At 32.7% G+C, this 19,757-nt stretch overlaps 1 protein-coding gene across 5 annotated transcripts in view; it reads right to left on the bottom strand.

Annotated features, from left to right (window-relative positions):
* Nucleotides 1–2,392: 2,392 nt before the first annotated feature.
* Nucleotides 2,393–19,757, bottom strand: part of ImpL2 (Ecdysone-inducible gene L2) — a 75,283-nt gene continuing 57,918 nt past the window's right edge. For 4 of the 5 annotated variants that reach the window (XM_085954203.1, XM_085954200.1, XM_085954202.1 and 1 more), the window contains exons 2-7: nt 14,055–14,224; nt 8,085–8,248; nt 6,420–6,594; nt 4,587–4,813; nt 3,537–3,659; nt 2,393–2,539 (exon numbers count right to left, since the gene is read on the bottom strand). In XM_085954203.1, coding sequence (XP_085810329.1) covers nt 2,528–2,539; nt 3,537–3,659; nt 4,587–4,813; nt 6,420–6,594; nt 8,085–8,248; nt 14,055–14,187 — 834 coding nt within the window. In that variant the 5' untranslated portion in view covers nt 14,188–14,224 and the 3' untranslated portion in view covers nt 2,393–2,527. The remainder of the gene's footprint in view (nt 2,540–3,536; nt 3,660–4,586; nt 4,814–6,419; nt 6,595–8,084; nt 8,249–14,054; nt 14,225–19,757) is intronic. The other variant, XM_085954204.1, reaches the window with a different exon arrangement.

Raw genomic sequence — 19,757 nt, 5'->3', positions numbered from 1 at the left:
ATGTAAAACTGCACTATGTCGATGAAATATATAGAACGCTGTATGATTTACATAAAATAATTCTTCCTTGGTAAATTGTTGGGCCCAAAGCTTATCTGACGGGTGGGGGGAATTTACACGAAGCTACAGCGTGAAATATAAAAAAAAACTACAGCTTTACGTTAATAAATTAATTTAATTATAGCTTAAATGAAATGGTATCTAAATTTACATCCCTACCTCACTGCTTCAACTGAATAATATGACATAACCTTAAAATATTGTGACGTATGTAAACAAAAACAACTGACAGCAGGGAAATTGTTAACTTGTTAATTTCTTTCATGGTGTTAACTACTAACTGTCAATTTTCATGGTCGAAATGCATTGTATTAACTTATTAAGTAAGGACATTCAAGAACAATACAGTAATGTATAATAATAATTATCATCATTCAAATTCTACATTTCAATTTATACCTTACTATAAAATGTTATATTATATGTACCACGAGAGCTCGGGGTTTTAGTGAATATAAATATTTTTCATACAATCTTTCGTTTGTTTACGGTTATAAAAAGCGCCTTTTACTCGCATTAGGATAAAAAATTAAACCAAAATGTCATTATAATAATTACCACGAAAAGTTTTCTTAATCATAAAACGAAAAATTAGCAGCAGGTGAAATATTTAATATCCCGGTGTGGACATTATTATAAAAATGCAATGAATCTAAATATATATTGGGCCCCTAAAATAATTATAATACTTGCAACATTCATTCGTGTAGGAATTTTCATTCAGGTGGTATCATTACTTCTAATACCATAATTTAAATCCTTTCAATGATAACACAAATCATTATTGTGTTATAATATTGTATTATTTCGTCCATTTACAAGGTGGGTTTCCCTCGAATAATAACTATTAAGTTTCAGGCCGTCGTTCAAGCATGTGTCATGAAAATTTGAAATTCTATTCTAATGTCAAAGGAAAAACTTCATATTAAAAAAATTTATAGTTTCTAATTATGGAGGTTAATAAAATTATTATATTGGCATCAATGGCGAAGGGCGGCAAACACTTTTGGATAAAAAAAAACATAAGAAAATTAAACATTTATAATATAAAATACTTAAAGATATACCACAGACATAAGATGGTTTTAAACAATCTGAAATATTCACCGGAAAATTTTTCTATTAACATTCTTTAATATAAGAATTAAAATCTGTCATTTTTTCTGAAAAATATAGTTATACCAGAAATGTTGAAGTAACCTTTCTTATGGAGATAAACGCTCCCCCTTAGAACAGAACAAGCCTAACTGATTTTTTGACATTTTACAGGAGAGCAATTTTAAACTTTTTATGTTATTAATTAGAAAACTGTAAATATATGAATATTGATTTAAATATATGATAATGCATTAGTTAAAAGCATTATTTATGTGAAAAAAAATTAAAAGTATATTCTGTTACATATTTCGTCAGATAACGTCAGATAGGTTAATTAGTATGTTCCAAAATGTTTTTAAGATTGAAGTTAAGCTTGGAATGATCTTAAGTTTAGAATGATCTAAATTGATAACTTTTTGTTATGTTCATAATTCAGATACCATTGTTCTGACTCCAAATAGAGAACAAAAAAAGGAATTTTTTCGTAAAGTAAAACTATTTTCACAAAAAATCAGTTAGGCTTGTTCGTTCTAAGGGCACAAACGTATGAAAGTGATGACAAAAACGGACCACTGGGAATACTTATTTTCATACAAACCCTGATAAATTATCTTAATTACATTTTTGCATTCAAAAGTGGCAAGTGGTTTTAGATAAAAAAAAAAATACATCTGTATCTGTAAAAAGGTTCAACATCTTGAAATGAAAAAGTGTTACAATGTGGATTCGAATTAATTATTTAGATTTTTTTTAAATTATGTCATCAAAAATAAAAAGATTTTCCATGTTCCAATTTTAAAATAATAATAATTTAAAAATTCAACTAGTGAACATCCATTTTATATCGTATACATACTAGGACACCCAAAATCGATGATATTTCAGAGATACATAATAATTAATATAGGTATTCCTTAATACTTAAACATTCATTTCTATAACATTATATTCTAATTATAAAATATGTTATAATAAATATATATATATTGAGATATATGTATAATAAATGTAGGCAATATATTATCTATTAATTGAACGATAAGCGCCGAACGAAAATGTACAATTATTGTTGTTATTAATGTATTTTTAATATAGTAAATGTATGGTTAATCGTACATAATAATAGTACTTATGTATATTATATTCATACTGATAATATAATATATTATGTTTTATTTTAAGCTAGATGGAAATTAATATACCGAGATATAAACGAATAAATTAGTTTAAGTGGAAACACTTGATCGATTAACAGTAGTTACATCAAAAAGATGTTTTATTCTAAAAAAAATGTTTTTTTTGTCGACCAATAAGAAGTCGGTCTGCTAAAAGGTTGTGATTCGCCTGGGATTGGTGTAGTGTGGAGAAACTAGTTTTCATTCTGTAACAAAAGAAAATTATTCTATTATGAAAAAGAAAAATTTTATATTATATTAAATAAAAAAAATCAAATTTAAGTTCCGTAAAATGAGGGGTGTATTTTCAAAGTGAACTTATTCCACTACTTGACGAAAATCAGTTAGGAATGCCAGAATGTAAAGAATAAAATTTTGAACAAGTATTTTTCGTATAGAATAACCTAATAGCATTCAATCTAGTATAAAAATGAACTTCAATATCGGTGTTAGTTACAAAAGTAACTTGTTCCAATACTAAAAACATATGTAACATCAACACCGTAAACAGTTTCTTGGCTTTTGCCAACAATTTCCTGAAGTGGAATAAGTTCACTTTGAAAATACACATCTCAAATATGGATATCCTAGGACTTTTTCAGTTACCAACCACAGCCTACATTCCTTCATCAGGTAGCCTTCGGCGATGGTAGATATTTGTTGTTAATATTATGTTTCCATCATAATATTATCACCATTGTTGATTTTTAAAAACACTGTCTTTAAATGGGTCTAGGAAAATTTGGCGCTGGGATAACTGGGCGCCACGCAATCGAATGAAATTTGAAAATTAATAAGACGTTCGTGAATTTTATTATAGGTACTTTTAAAATATATATTTAGTATTTTTATTTTTATTTAAATTATTATATTATTATTTAATACTTGGTGAGAATTTAAAAATGTACACGTAAATAATGATTTAATTGTGCATATGTTTAGGTTCCAACGAGAAGTGAATTCTTTTATTTTTATATAAAGGCTTATAAAAACAGTATGTTAAGAGCAAAATGAATTAAAACTACTAAGTAGTAGATAGAAACTGATTAAAATTCCTCGTCTTATTTCTGTGTAACGAACGTAGATTTATTCCATTCGACAGTGCGGCGCCCAATTGTCCTGGCGCCCAGTCGTCCCATTCCTCTTTAAGCAAGGTTTTAAGATTAAATAGTACACGTGGATAGTGAGTTGTAGTATACTAACCAACAGTGGATATACGAATGTTGTGATGGAATCCTTTGCAATGGGATTCCTGGCGACGCAGGTGTAGCCTCCCATGTCAGCCCAACGAAGCCCATGGATGGTCAGCTCTCCGGAAGACATTATCTGTAATAATAATAAATGTGTGATATTTTCAAATTCTACTGGCACCGGCGAATTCAAAGGATGGTTTTATAAAAAAAATACTTGAAAGAAAAACAATAAAGTTAACAGGTAATGATTTGAGGCGCAATTCAATTAATTTGCATGTTTTTTTTTCCTAAGTTCTTGCAGTTAATCAATTTGTTAATTATCATTTTATATTTATTAAGTAATTTCCGACTGTCTGAAGCAGGGCCTAAGTAGATAGTGGAAGTGGAAAAGCTGTCTAGCACCGATGTATTCGTAATAATATTCAAAGCACACCATGTAAGAACTACCACTATTTTTTCAAACAGTTAAAACCACCCTTACAATAATTATTAACGTATTTTTCATTAAGTATAAAATATTGGCCAAAGCATAACAAACATACTTCAACTAACTATCAAACAGATACGTACATGTACCTACACAAAAAAAACAGGCGAAATAATGGTTACTCCGGTTCGTATCCGGAAATTTATACGTATGCAGTTCGCTGTATCCACACTTCACCGTGAAATGTTGTATCGGAAATATATGGTCGTATATTAAAGACCTCTTTGGGTCGTATAATACTAAGATAAAAACATGTCTAAATAAAACACGGTTCTTGTCGGTTTACCGTACAGGAAGCCAGCGGTAAACAATTTTTCAAAATAGCCGATATACTGGATTATTTGTTAGGTTAGGTTTTCATTCTTGAAATCATGAATTTTGCCAAAATCGGCTATCGAAATGCTCCACGATCAACGCTTATTTTTTGATAAGAAAGCTCATGGCGAAATGTACTACGGTGAAATGTAATACGTACAATTTACATGTAACCACTCTGATTACGTATGAGTACATATTAAATAACATAATTATTATGTATGCTACCTATGTGAAGTTGAGAAAAAATGTGTTTACCTTCATCCTAGGATCTCCGTTGTTGTTGATAACATTATCTTCATTGTCCATCCAGATGAGCTCTGGGCGGGGGTTGCCGACGACCTTGCAAGGGATGACCAGAGTGCTTCCGATGGTTTCCATGACGACGCTGTAGTACAGAACTATCCTTGGCTTGGCCGGTGCTGCGAGGACTTCGCGGTTCAGCATCAGGTATTCGGTGAAGTTGGCTGGTTTCCCTAATCCACCTGAAAGAGTCATGAGTATCAATGATTTAGTTAATTAGTTGAATAATATTTATATATTTTCAATTTGGTAGTGATTCGCGCATATAATACTATAATATCTACCTCCTTGGAAATACAAGTGAGTATAGTCCCAGGAAATACAAGTGAGTATAATCCTGGGTCTGGCAAGTACACATATTGTTTTTCAATTTGTGTATGAGTCAGAGTATGGACTTAACTGGTTGAGTAAGTGGCTGACATCCATTTCTCGTAAAAACAAAATCTGTTAATACAAACCTCCACTTGTGGAGGAGGCCCATATGATCTTATTAGGATCGGACATGGTCAAAATAAGAATAGTATTTGAACCTTCTTTCTTTCTTCTTTCGACCATGTCCGATAATGATGTGATAATGATAATGATAATGATGATCCTAATAGGATCATATGGACCTCCACAGAGTAGAGGTTTGTATTGAAAGATTTTGTTTTTTTGCGAGAAATGGATGTCAGCCACTTGCTCAACCTATAAGGTCCATACCCTAACACCTACAAATTGAAAAACAATATGTGTACTTGCCAGACCCAGGATTCGTACCTGGGACCCACGGCGTTATAGTACAACGCTTAATATATATAATTATTTTTGGTCGTGTTCTATGTACGTCAGTGAGTGTACTTGTATGATAAAAGCACTGTAGTAAGCCAGAAGACCTAAAAAGATCCCAACTGTTCAACTGCAGATGCTCATTTTTTTTCGATTGACAGGTCAGTAGACCTAAAAAGGTCTCCAAACCAAAGACATTCAAAACCTCCTTAAATTTAAGCAAAAAAGGACCACTGGTTCACAGATTAAATATGCTACCAATGACTTCGCATTGCAGGTTCATTATATTATGTGTAAATACATTTACTACTGATATGGCATTTATTTGTCGAACTTTCAAGGCGTATAAAAAGGCAATATAATAATACTACACTTCAGAATTATTATTTAGTTAATAAATCCTCTAAAACCGTTTAAATTTAAAAAATAATAAGTTAGTTTATAAAATAAATATATGCATATTATGTAGATAGGTAGGTAAGGCCCAGAGGCCCAATGATAGTAACAGTAGTGTATTTAGTAATTGAAGTGAAACCATCACAAACACCCGGATGAAAGACCAGCGCCTTAAAGTGCGGCCACACCGGCAACAAGTCGCGCGACAACTCGTTAAATTTTACGATAATTATCATAATTGCTTAAGAAATTTTACGATAATTATCATGCTTATCGTAAAATTTAACGAGTTGTCGCGCGACTTGTTTTCGGTGTGGACCCGGCATTACGCACTGCACCTCGAGTTGTTCCTTCACACATTTTACTCATCGTCACATTTCGCTACATAACCTTTTATCCCCTCCTGTATATATCAAGTCACACTTTGTGACGTCATATATTCTCTTATCCTCCCCCCTACAGCGTGACGTCATACGTGGACAGCCCCTTACATTGATATTAAATTTAATTATTATTCTGTGTATTCTGTATTATCTTTATTATTGTACTGTTGTAATTTATTTATTTTCTTTCATAATATATGCATACGCTGTTTAAAAGTAAATATAATTTGACATGTCTTACTATGTGAGGTGTAGACAGTAGTTGTAGCATAGGCAGTCTTTCCGCCCGCTCTTGCCACGCATGTGTATACGGTGGTCTCCGAAGGCAGGATGTTGTTGATGATAAGACGGGAGCGGACGCTGGCCAGCTCACCTTCGGTTCCAGACGGGATATCGTTGTTTTCATAGTCTTCCTCCTGAAAATCACGAAAAAAACCGTCCTTAAAAACCTATTTAATACCTCTATGATTGTCGGCTATTGTCGGCTATTGTCGGCCTGCTTCATTCAGTTGTATAAGAAAGTCAATTGCTTTGATAAAAACTTTTCCTACTACCATTTATTATAATATTACTTTGATTCGGATCCATCCATATCTACAGTAACATACCTGAAACATGGCAGACACTCACGTCCCTAGACAAAATCTCGCCCCATTTTTATACACTATTTTTTATCATGCGTGCACGTGTCGTTTCTGGTCACCATGGACACCGAAAGGCAACGGAAGTGAACTAGACATCGCAAAATCGACAAAAAAATACAGCCCTGTTAAACCTTTTATGTTAATTAATATATTTTGTTTCCAACCACTCAGCTGATTTTTTAATGGAAAGATATTTTCGTCATTACTATGTTTGGGTACCTAGCTCAAATGATTCTACTCGATTTGCCGCCCTCAAGCGACGCTCAATCTGCCTACCTCCACGGGACGTCACTGCAGAAACTTCACGACTATTTTGATCTGGTCAGAGCTATCGGAATGTCTGAAGCTTGCTTAGCCAGTGGCGGTTTTAGTTTGGAAAACCGCCCAGCGAAAATTTACTCTATGGGATAAACTACCATTTAGTAATAATTATTATTGAATGCACAAGGAAGTAACCGAAACTATACGATGTAATTAAGTTTACCATCCAATAAACGGAAAAGGGATGCACAAAAAATCTTGCAGATTAATAATTCAAAAAAACACCACCGATAGGTGAGGTTGGTTTGACTAAATATTAGTAATTTAGGTATTGCAATACCGGAATTTCAAAACCGGTATTCCAGTATTTTTTCGATACCGGTAATACTGGTATTCAATACGAAATACCGGTATTTTCATTGGTGGAATTACATGGCGGCGAAGAACAAGTAATCGATAAAACTGGAGATGGTTTGAGTGCCAGCAGTCGATTGAAACAGGCTATGATAATAATGATGACTCACAGACTATTCGCATCCTGCAATTCAAACGAAAGCAAAAGCTTCTAGCATTCCGTTTCCAGCAGAGCTCGAAATGGACCGGAGCGCACCGGAGCGCCGTTCCGGTTCGTGAAATAAGTAAAGTTTTCGTTCCGTCTCGTGGAAAAAATAATTTGACCGTCTGAGCTAAATAACAAAAATCTAACAAAATTATTTTTATAAAATACACATAAATTTGATCACTATGTTAATATCTTCAGAAAATTGTCGAGCGCTCCAGTTTGTAAACTTTTCCATTTCGAGCGTTGGTTTCCATTTAAACCATTTAAAACATATAATTATTCATTCATCTGCAATAAGCCATGGAAAAATTATTATTCACAACCGGTGTTGATCTAAATTTATTTAAAATTATGACGATTTAAAAAAATGCGAAAGCGGCCATGGGGAATTTTCTCGGTGAAAATGAATGGTTTTGATGTTTATGTAGGTATTACTTACTTGTGTGATGGGTGCATTGTCTCGAAGCCAGACCACAGTGGGCGCGGGTGAGCCGAAGGCGTCGCATTCCAACTCTAAGGTGGTTCCAGGAGTCCGTCTGGCGATGGTGGGAGGAGGCCGAGAGATTCGTACCCAGGTTGGTTTCGCGACCCAATCTGCTTCGCCTAGTAAGTAAAAAAATAAGAAAGGTAAAAAAGTGTTATATTACAAGAAATTGTCGTTGTAAAACGATCGTCGCCCTCCCTTCATCATTGATTCGATTTTATGTTATAGAAAGAGAAGTACAGCTTCAATTTGTTATTGCACAAAAAAAACAGATATTAAAGCAACGAATTTGCCATCATCTGATCATTAGCACGGTGAAATAATAACAATTGGTTGAATAACAATCCTGCCATTCTTGGTAGTATTGACTTGTATGTCCCTGATAACTATCTTAAAAATAGGGAGCATCAGTTGTTTGTACTCCCGAGGAGCAGACTTAACCTGCCATTGGTAATGCCAATTGGGAGAGCAATAACTCTGTTCAACCAAATCGCTTCGGATGTTGATATATTCCACCTACGTGAGAATGAGTATAGATGGACGTTGTTTTATAAACTCTTACAATAGGGTCCACTTAGCTCATTCGGTGTAATTACTTGTATCTAATTTATATTTTTTTGTATTTACACTTTTCTACTGTTTAATAACTTAATACTGATTTATTTTTTTGCTATTATTATTATTATTATTATTCTCTATATTCTCTTCTTCTCTCTTGTGAGGGTAATATTTGTTATAATCTAAAACGTGTACGTCTTGAATTTAGATTTGTTATGTCCACAATGTTTTGTTTCCTTAAATAAATAAAATATTTTTTTTTTTATATAATACTGTTTTAATAATATTTCTTTGTCTCTAAATGCGATGTTGTGGACGTCTTAAATTAATAATTTGTAATATTCACAATATGTTTCAAAAAATATATATAAATACCTATATAGTTAAGTATAGATAAATATTAGCCAGCGAAATCCGTGAAAATTATAATTCAATAACTTCTTACGCCGAGCGTCGAAGAAAAATGAAAAACGCCTAATGTTAATTTGAATTTTTTCACCAAAACGCATTTAAATTTATTTAAATGCATTCACACGTGCAACATTAGTTACTATGTATAGCCTAAAATGGTAATATACGACACGTCTTGTATGTATTCGCATAAAAATCTATGCCATTGATCTGTGCGGACATTCAACAATTATTTAGACGCAAGCCGCGCATGTGAGAACGCAATCAAATTGTCACGCGACAGCCCGCATACAATATATTTTAGTAACTCAACCAAAATCTACATTTTTGTGAGATCACTTGCAATGGATTTATACAATAGTAAACTTCGTAATATATTGTAAGCATATTGTATGTACACCAGTGGCGAAGGATCGAGATATGCTGTTACTATCCGCCATTAAAAGTGCACACTAAACTTTGTTAGTCATACGTATTTATTTTCAATAAACCATTTCTTTTATTCAACGCATAATTCACAAGATTTTGAGAATGTAACATTCTATATATTGAACATACATAACTTGAAAACACCTCAGATATATACCGAATAGATAAAATCACATTTGAAAGGACAAACGGATTCTTTCCTTTATGATAATGAAATAAAAAGAATTTTCCGACTAGTTTTCTTCTGGGTATGCTATCAATGCAATCTTTGTCCACCCAAAGAGTGTGATGTTTCATGATGCTGTGTATCGTGCGATTAACTTATTTGACGGCGCCATAAAGGTTGATTTATTTAAACTATATCATGTTTGTGGACGTGTTAAATATATAATTGTATTATTTATCATTTTACTTTAATATCTACATAACCACATACTATAATACACATGTAATATTGGTTGTTATTTGTAATTAAATCATTTTTATAATTTGTATTTATTATGTATTATGGCGCATTAGCCAATCGCTGTAATGCCATAATACTCTATAATACCATAATACTAATAATAATATTAATATAAATAAATACATAAATAAATTTGAAAAAATACGACGCTCGACGGGCTTTTAACCCGTATAATCACTGGTATCGCGCCAACTGTGCATTAACCAATATTATACTACGCATGTCCCCAACAAGGGGGGGGGGGCTGACAGTGGTCTAGCCTGGGGGCCCGGCGTGGTGAGTCGACCAGATATGTGAGATAAACACACATCACATATTTTCTTTAACAGTGAAAACAGTCGCCTGCGGCGCTATTTTACTTCAATAGTGTTATTATATTAAAATATATGGTTGTGTGATACAATTTTTCATTGTTTGTCAATTACTCGGCAACTCCATTATAATTCAAATGGATGTATTAAAAATACATACTAATTTTACCGAAAACACCATTTAGAAAATACTACTGTGACTTTACCCTTAGCAATCAATAGATAGGGGGTCCGCCAAAGATCCTAGCCTGAGGGCCCGCTTTAGGATGTGGGGGCCATGATGCTACGAGCCTTCTATCTACTTACGACAATTTAAACTGGTAGATCATCCATGAAATGCTTATCAAATGGCGCTATTATTGACTATCGGTTTTTGTGTATTAAATCAAGGTCAATAGTAATAACATATATAATCATAAATATCTGAGGTGTTTTCAAGTTATGTATTCATTTTCATTAAAATAAGACTACAATTATTTACAGATAGTGTTGGTTAGTTTTTAAAATTTAATTATACCCTGCGAAACCAAGCCATAATAGATAATAGTAAAAAAATGCAAAATATTTAAAACTATGCAAATAACTTTGGATAGGTATTTTATAGATATAATGCTATTTTTTATCTATTGTAGTTTGGTTGGGCAGGGATAAATGAATAAAAAATGAACCAACAATATGTAATCTTAATCTTCGAAAAAAATAATTATTAATGAAAAAGTGTTCACAATTTTGTGCACAAAGTGTACCAAAACTAATATGGTTTGGTTTGGCAACGATTTGATTGATTTTTCAAAACTAACCAACATCATCAGCTATAAATAGTAGTTCAATAAAAACAAATACGTTTGACTAAACAATGTTTAATGTGCACTATTTATGACGGATCTTAACAGCCTACCTCCGCCCTTTGCTACTAGCACCTACTATGTACCAAATACACTGTATTAGAATACCACCCTTCGCCACTGGTCGGAACTGACCTTTATACATAATATGCGTGTAGTTTTAATAATTTAATATACTTGCTATTGTCATACGTATTCAATTTGGCATATTAAAAAACTGTTTATAGTACATACCTACTACTACCTACTTACCATAAAATAATTGTATATAATTAGAATGTTACCTACATTCTACTTTGTCAGTCATTTGTTTTCTTTGAAATAAAACTACAATTTACAACTGATGTTGTTGGTTAGTTTTTAAACTTCAATTAAGCCCTGCGAAAATCATGCCATAATAGTCAAAAAATACTCGTCTGTCTATAAAATATCTAAAATTATGCAATTACATCATACAATACTGTGAATATTTTCTAGGTAAAACAATATTTTTTATCTATTATAGTTGAAACTAATAAGTATAGAATAAGTGTGCACAATTTTGTCGTATCGCCCAAAGTATACCAAAACTATTATGGTTTGGCTTAGGCAGGGTTTAATTGATTTAAAAAAAAAACTAACCAACACCATCTGTAGATTGTATTCTTAGGTTAATAAAAACGAATACATACGTATGACTAACAAAGTTGAATGTTCACTATTTATAGCGGGTTAGCTATTTATGGCGGGCTCTGCATGTCGCATGGAGGTCAGGCTGTATTCTGTGAGGACCAAATGTCGTTTGTTTAACGCGTGCGTGCTACCTGTGCTCCTGTATGGCTGTGAGAGATGGCATTTTACTAAGCTTCAAGAGTCTCGGCTTTTGAGCTTTGAGAATCGATGTCTCCGCCGAATCTTAGGGGTACATTGGTACGACCGCGTTACAAACACCCGAGTTCGTGAGCAGACACAACAGCCTTCGGTGATTGAAGTTATCACGAAGAGAAGATTTACGTTACGGGACATGTATTCCGAATGCCGCCAAAGAGTGCGGCACTTCGTACCCTTGTGGCACAGCCTCAAGGTTTCCGTCGCCGTGGCCGGCCCTCCCTCATCCTGCAGCGATACTACAAAACCGACCTACGTGCTGCAGGTCTGACATGGCGGGAGGCGCAGGAGTTGGCGATGGACCGAGGGAAGTGGCGCCAACTTGTGCTTGCCCTATGCCCCAACGTTGGGACGTGACAGGGTGAAAGAAGAAGAAGAAGATTTATAGCGGATCTTCAGCCTACCTCCACCCTTCGCTACTAGCACCTACTATGTACTAAATACACTGTATTACCTACCGTACCTACATATAGCTTTAAAAATATATATAGCTTTAAAAATACATTTATGTTTCCCGTGATTCATTCATTTAGTTATGATATACCCAACCGAGACAAAGGTTTATACTTATTGATTTGTATGGATTTATTCAAAAAGAACTGTCGTTTAAAAATCATGTGACCGATGTTATGTTTGCGGAGATATTTCCGAAATTCCCGAGAAACTATTTCCATACATAATTATTCCGGAAAGAAACTTTATGAAACCAATGTAGTACCATTGACCATTCATAAGGACAGTGACTTATCAGAATTTGAATGAAATCAATAATCTATTTTGAATTTTCAAATTTCAACTCCATATTCTTTATTTTGTAGGTATCTCGTAGGTACCTACTGCATCTTACAGCAGCGAAGGGTGGAGGTAGGCTGCTAAATCCGCCATAAATAGTGCACATTATACTTTGTTAGTCATACGTATTTGTTTTTATTGAACTAATTGGTTAGTTAACTATTTCTATTATTTAACGAATAATTCACAAGATTTTAAGAATGTACCATTATAATATATTTAGAATGGTACATTCTTAAAATCTTGTGAATTATTTGTTGAATAAAAGAAATAGTTAATTATATATTATTAGCAAGTTCAAGTAAGTTACATCATAAAAAATATTGGATAAATACACGACGTCGGTTAGTAATTGAAATAATAGGTATCTACTTTGATTTAATAAACAAAAATCGATTGCCAAAGTAGCTTGACTTTGAAGAGCGCTGATGAGTGGGTATTAAAAGTGGCCAATAGTTAAAATTTGTCGCAATTAGTATGTCACTGCGTAGCATAGAGGTAATGCGCGGATGGGGCAGGGCGTAAACCCGGGAGATGCAGGGTTCGATTCCCTGCCGGGGTGGCTTTTTGAAAGATTTTTTCTATTGGTTATAATATATTTTCTCAGAAAGTGTTTTTCAAAATTATGTATGTTTAATAATTGGTTAGTTTTTAAAAATCAATTAAACCCTGCCTAAACCAAAACATAACAGTTTTGATATATTTTGGGTGATATGACTTTGTGCATTTTTGCACACTTTTTTATTCATACTTATTTGTTTTTGTTGGATTAAGAATGCATATTACACATATTGTTGGTTCATTTTTTCAAAATTCAATTCAAAGCCATGCCTAACCAAACTATAATAGATAAAAAAATATTATTTTATTTATGAAATATTCAAAGTCATGTATGATTTAATTGCATAAATTTAGATATTTTCTAGATATACTAGTATTTTTTTACTATTATCTATTATGGCTTGGTTTCGTAGGGTTTAATTGAATTTTAAAAACCAACTAACACCATCTGTAAATTGTAGTCTTATTTCAATGAAAACAAATACGTTTGTCTGAGAAAACTTAGTGTGCAATATTTATGGTGGATCTTAACAGCATACCTCCACCCTTCGTCACTGGCATCTTATGTGATCAATAAATTAATGCTAAATATTATCAATTTGATAACGTACGTAGTAATAAACATCGCATTCCAACTTCCAACGACTGTCAGTGATAGATAATTAATTTATACAAAACTACTCACTGTTTGGTTCGAGGGAGTTGTCAACCTGTTGGCTCCTATCCCGCGAGAGGCCCAAAGGGTCAATCTTGGATGCGAAGCCGCGCTGTATCGACAGTAGCGCCGCTACGGCAACTGCTACACTTATTGGCACCATCTTGTTCTGTGGTTGGTGATTGAAAGACGAAGGAAATCTGCAACAAGAGAGTAAAAAATATTAATAAACAATTTAGGTACACATTTACTGGACAAAAGACATCTATATTAATATTCATTTATTAAGCTAAATTATCACTTATCAATTAACACTTTTGATTGTCATATTACATACCGTCACCTTACTATTAAAACCTAGTAAATCTGTTTGAGAAGAATGTTAAGGGAAACGTAATAAAACAATATTTTAAACACCTCTCTCTAATCGATGAATCTGCTAACACTAGTTTTGAAATGCGAGGTTTTAATTCCATGTTTGAAACCACGAGTTTTCAAAATTTATCGATAGGTGGACAGCATACAAGTCTAGAGAACCGAGGTTTTGATATGATTTAAAACGTTTTTTTTTTTAAATTTTGTTGAACAAACTTCATTTTTTCATAATATCGGACTTACGAGGTCTTAATAGTAAGGTGACAATACGTCAAATATGTGTAAATGTGTGATGTTACCATTAAAAACGAATTCATTATAGTGATAGGGGTTTTTAATTTACATAAATTCTTTTCGCACGAATTCTTATCACGTTCATTATTATTTAGAAGTTTAAAGTAGGTATTATAATATATTATCGATGAATGTAGATATATGAAGCAATGTATACATAAAAATTGGAGAACTGTTCATTTTATAAGTACTTGTTTTTAAAAAAATACATCCAATAAAAGCAAACATTTTTCAAAAATACCTTCACTTACGACATTGTTAGTAAACTGTCGTTTTCTTAAAAACTTAGAATAGTCAACATGGTGTCGTCTCTAGAGGTAGAAATTATATTAGTTCAAAGTAAAATCCATTTAAATATGTCATATAATATTTTTAATTGTAAGCATACGAACTAGGCGTCTAAATTGTCAAAGCAAAAGTTAATAATTATGTTTTTTGAATAACTTTACTATATATTATAATAACAGATTAATAAATGAAACTCATTTGTTTCATGTTTAGAATAATTACTAAAGTATTATGAAAATATATACTGTGGTTTTTAATTACAATATAAGTATATTTTTTTTATAAATCTTAGAATTGAAAAGTAATTAATATATAATATCAAACTCACAGAAAAATATTCCAAGCGAAAAAATCACTATTACGATATATTCGCGGCACAGACAATGGATGCAAAATAGAGGTCCAATCATCAATGGGGACCCTATAAATAGGCCCCGTGACTATTCATTTGCATGAAGCCTACGTGAAAAGTCATGAATACTGCAGTGGCGTGCATGCGTGCCGGGAAGGGGATTCTCTATTCCGCACTCTCTCGCCAGAGACGTAGGCAATATTTTATCTTGATTTAAAAAAATCTTTCAATAATAATTGAGACTCGAATACATTCAGCGTATGCTTCCAAATGCCACGTAAAAAATATTCATAGCCTCGATAGTCTGCTTATGATTCGTTTGGCACGAGCTGGAGAAGATCATGTCATATCTATACAGATAGTTTCTTTGCGGAGAGACTAAAAAGTTACCTTCATAATGCTTAAATAAAGGCATTTATCCAGTGTAAACTCATAGTTCTATTGCAGTGCGATATATAAGCATAATTCAGAGTTCACAGAATTCACGAGGGAAGTCGATTGTCATTCGACCTCTGCACATTTATCTCATGGAACCTACCGCGAGTGGAATGTATAGCGACGGGGTTATTGATTTGATATTACCTGGGTTACTCTGGGGCTTAAATGATAAGTTTTGGTCTTATTTTAAACATTCATTGCCTTTATCGTTAAACTATTCTCCTATTACGAAAATAGCCTGTCACATTGAAAATATACCTAATCAAAAATAGGTATAGGGATGAGAAATTAGATAAAGACTCAAAATTGATTTTCTTTTTGGGCTTTACATTTTTTTGACTCGGCCACTTTAACCTTGACCTCGCATATGGACGGATCTCTTTGCTGAACAATTAACCTTGACGGTTACCGCTCGGACGGCATCTAACTTTAAATTTAGTATGATGGGTAGCTTCATTTGGATTTTGTATAGAATCAGTGAATATCAAAGAATGTCCATATGAGTATCTATGTGGGTATCCATAATGCTCATAGATCATAGATAACGATACACTTCTAGTCTAGGCAATTACTTAGCGTAACCATGGTAATAACAACTCATTAATCCCGTCCCAATACATTCCACTCGCTCTGAGTACAACGGAATAAAGACAGGTCTGTCAACAAAATATATATTATGTGGGCAGTGTATATCAGGATACAGAAAGGGTAAATATGTCACGATAGATATACTATGAATTATTTTCTCATATGGATGTAGTATGTGAAAAATAAAATGACGTCAAGCTCAAAAAATAAGTATATTATAATCCTCTTATACAAACGTTATTCTTTCGTAATAAACAGATAAATACAGATGAAAGTAACGAAAAAGTGACCTGCATTGTATGTAATCGTAATACATTTCAATTTCCAAACCAAACTAATTTGTATACCTACGTCATTGTCGTTTTTTCGCCAATGTGCATCTTATAAATACATGCATGACAATGTTCTTAAAACACTTTTAGGTATCGAATTTCGTAAGTATTTTTCAAGTATTAAGAAAAAAGCTTTGTTGTAGAGTTTATTAATGTGGATTAAACCTAGTAAAAAGATAAACGTGCAACAAAATGCAAATTTATACTAAAAACACATTTAAATAAAATGATTAGAAATATAATATAGTGGGAATAGCATGGTCTGTGATAAATTCTTTATCTGTTATACACGTGTAATTTATTCTGTAATACATTAATTATTGTAGGATTGGAGAAGGAAAGAAATCAATTATACCAAGGGATTGCAATACCGAATGAATATATCAATACCGGTATTTCGGTATTTCTTAACGAGCACCGGTATTCATCAAACATAATATTATAGAAACAAAGAAGTACTTATCAATAAATATAACTAATAAAATCTATTTCAAACACTATTTTATAGCAACCTGAAGTATCTGCCTACATTAATTATTCTGTTGAAAGTTGTAAATATATAAAAATCATAATATTTTAGATCTGCTAATTTTTACAAAAGTCCGGGTACATAAAAATCTTTCTATATGTTATAGAATAATTGGAAATATTTGCCACGAATGTTTTCTTTTTCTAAATATGTGAATTCACGACAATTCTATAAGTATATATTTTGAGGGATGTTGTTTTAATTTTATTTAATTTTTGTTGATTTCAGTCGATATATTTTGAGTTTTGGCAGCATAAAACTTATAAACTAAATTAATTATACAATATAGCAATAAAAGTAATGAAAAATAACATTAAATTCATTTTTGAAAAACGTATACATGTATGTATGTATTGTGTTTTTGCTAATTACTTTTCAAATGCAAATTAACACGTTAATTACAAAATTAATTAAAAGGGCCCGTAAGCATTGTGTTAATACCGAAAATACCGGTATTTTGAATGTTTTAAACCGGTATTTCGGTATCGATAAATAATTGAATACCGGTTTTGAAATACCGGTATTGCAAGCCCTAATTATACCGATATTGGAGTTATTGATTTACGTGTAATTAATAGGGAGAATAAAAATAAAAGAACTCGAAGGATATCGATTGCTTCCATTTAAAACTTCCAGAAATTTATAATTTCAAAATTCAGGCTTACGCCCAATATGTATGTGAGCAATTAAATTTTGTTTAAATATACCTATGAGGCCCCAATTGGTGGTGCTGATAATGTGATGTGAATAAATAATCAGAATTTCTTTTAATGTTACTTATCTTTGATACTGAAATCAATGATTATTTCCCGATTTTCTGCTTATTCTCTAATAGTATTATTTCAAATATATATATTATAAGACATTGATTATTGATTAATTTTTGCAATGATTAAGTAAACATAATATAGCAAGTAAGGTTACTTAGCTGAATATTTAACATATTAATTAATTTAATCTTTAATGATATCTAGTTATTTCTGGTTTATCACTGCATCCATATTATGTTAAATGCGTGGTGACATACTTGTAACTACATAACATACTGACATAGAATATAATATTTATAATTGAATTTCAACCTAGGCCTCGACTCTAAAGCATGTTTATTTATCATTAAAAAAAAAATAACAAACAGAATTTGAAACGGGAAAAGAAAGCTGCTGACCTTGATCTGAAATGGGAACTTTGAAATTAATTCCCTGACGAAGTGGAACGGATTTTTTTATTTGCCAGTAAAAATGGCAATTTCTATAATTGGGCAAGAAAAACAAAGAAAAGCTCACAGCTTTGAATCCGAACACATTTTTAAAAAAAAATTCACCAGTGGGATTTTTTTCGGTAAGAAAATCTTAAAAAAGATTTTATCTCAAACGTATTCTTAAAATTATTTTTCGAGAACTCTCAAATTTCTTAAGAAATTAATAAACTAATCTAAAATTCGCGAGAAACGAAAAAAATCGAAAAATGACAATCTCTAGAGTTTAGATTAAACAGTGACTGAACCAGAAAAGGATTACTGACGAAATATCATTCCCGTCTGAGACTACCTCTGTTTTCCCACCACCACCCGCCATGTATGTACAGCCGTGGATAAGCACGGCCGCCTTCCATGACGCTATAAACTTGTCTGAAACTTCTTTCAAGTGCTCATTCCATCCCGAAACGGAGCTGCACGGGACTGATGCTACAACCATGCACCGTAGTGCTTAAAGAAGTAAGTTAAGAAAGGAAGTTAAAAAAAAAATCTTTTTAGACTGGCTCTGCTTTACGCTGACGTTAAACCCCCTATGTATCCGCATACTGAGTGTCACGAGTTGAAATGGATGAGTCTACAGAGGAGTCGGGACTATCCCGCTCCCCATACGACGCTGCAAATTTCTCGAATGCCACAAAGTTAACCTCGGTTGCTGTCAAATCTGCGTGGCCAATTATGGTACCCCAACGAACCATTTTAAAATGCTACTATAATATTACATAAAATATAATCATAATAAATAATGAACAATATTTTCTATCCGCGGATGAATACAAAGACATTTGTGTCAAAACAATTAAAAAGTTTTGATATAACTTTCGTACAGTTTCGAACTGTGTTCATTATATACATTTATCTTGATCTAGGCGTATAAAGAATAATGAATTCAGAACAGTGACAATGAACGTCACATTAGCAAAAGAATGCAATTGTAATGGAATGGGAAATTTCCGAAATGTGTACTTATTTAAATTTTTCGTAAGTTAATACACCCAAGGCGTACATTTTCCTCACCGCTCGAGTTAAGTTATTCAGAAATCAGTATGGATCGAACGCGACGTATTATGGCGAAACGAAGCTGCAGCTACAATATCTGGACGTGTACGGAGTCCATCTCCACTCTCCACTCTTCAGGCGCTGCGCCGCGTACGGAAAAAACAAGGAAAAGTTGAGGTCATTATTATCGCGTTCACGGTAACAGGGACGTACTCAGACATAGAACAATATTGACGCTGAAATAGGTAACTTTTAATCAGTGGCGAAGGATGGAGGTAGACTG

Source organism: Rhyacophila brunnea, unplaced genomic scaffold (genome assembly GCF_057557595.1).
Source record: "Rhyacophila brunnea isolate RB1 unplaced genomic scaffold, BYU_Rbru_1.0 scaffold_4, whole genome shotgun sequence".
Lineage (NCBI taxonomy): Eukaryota > Metazoa > Arthropoda > Insecta > Trichoptera > Rhyacophilidae > Rhyacophila > Rhyacophila brunnea.
This window is presented reverse-complemented; position numbering and strand designations above follow the sequence as displayed.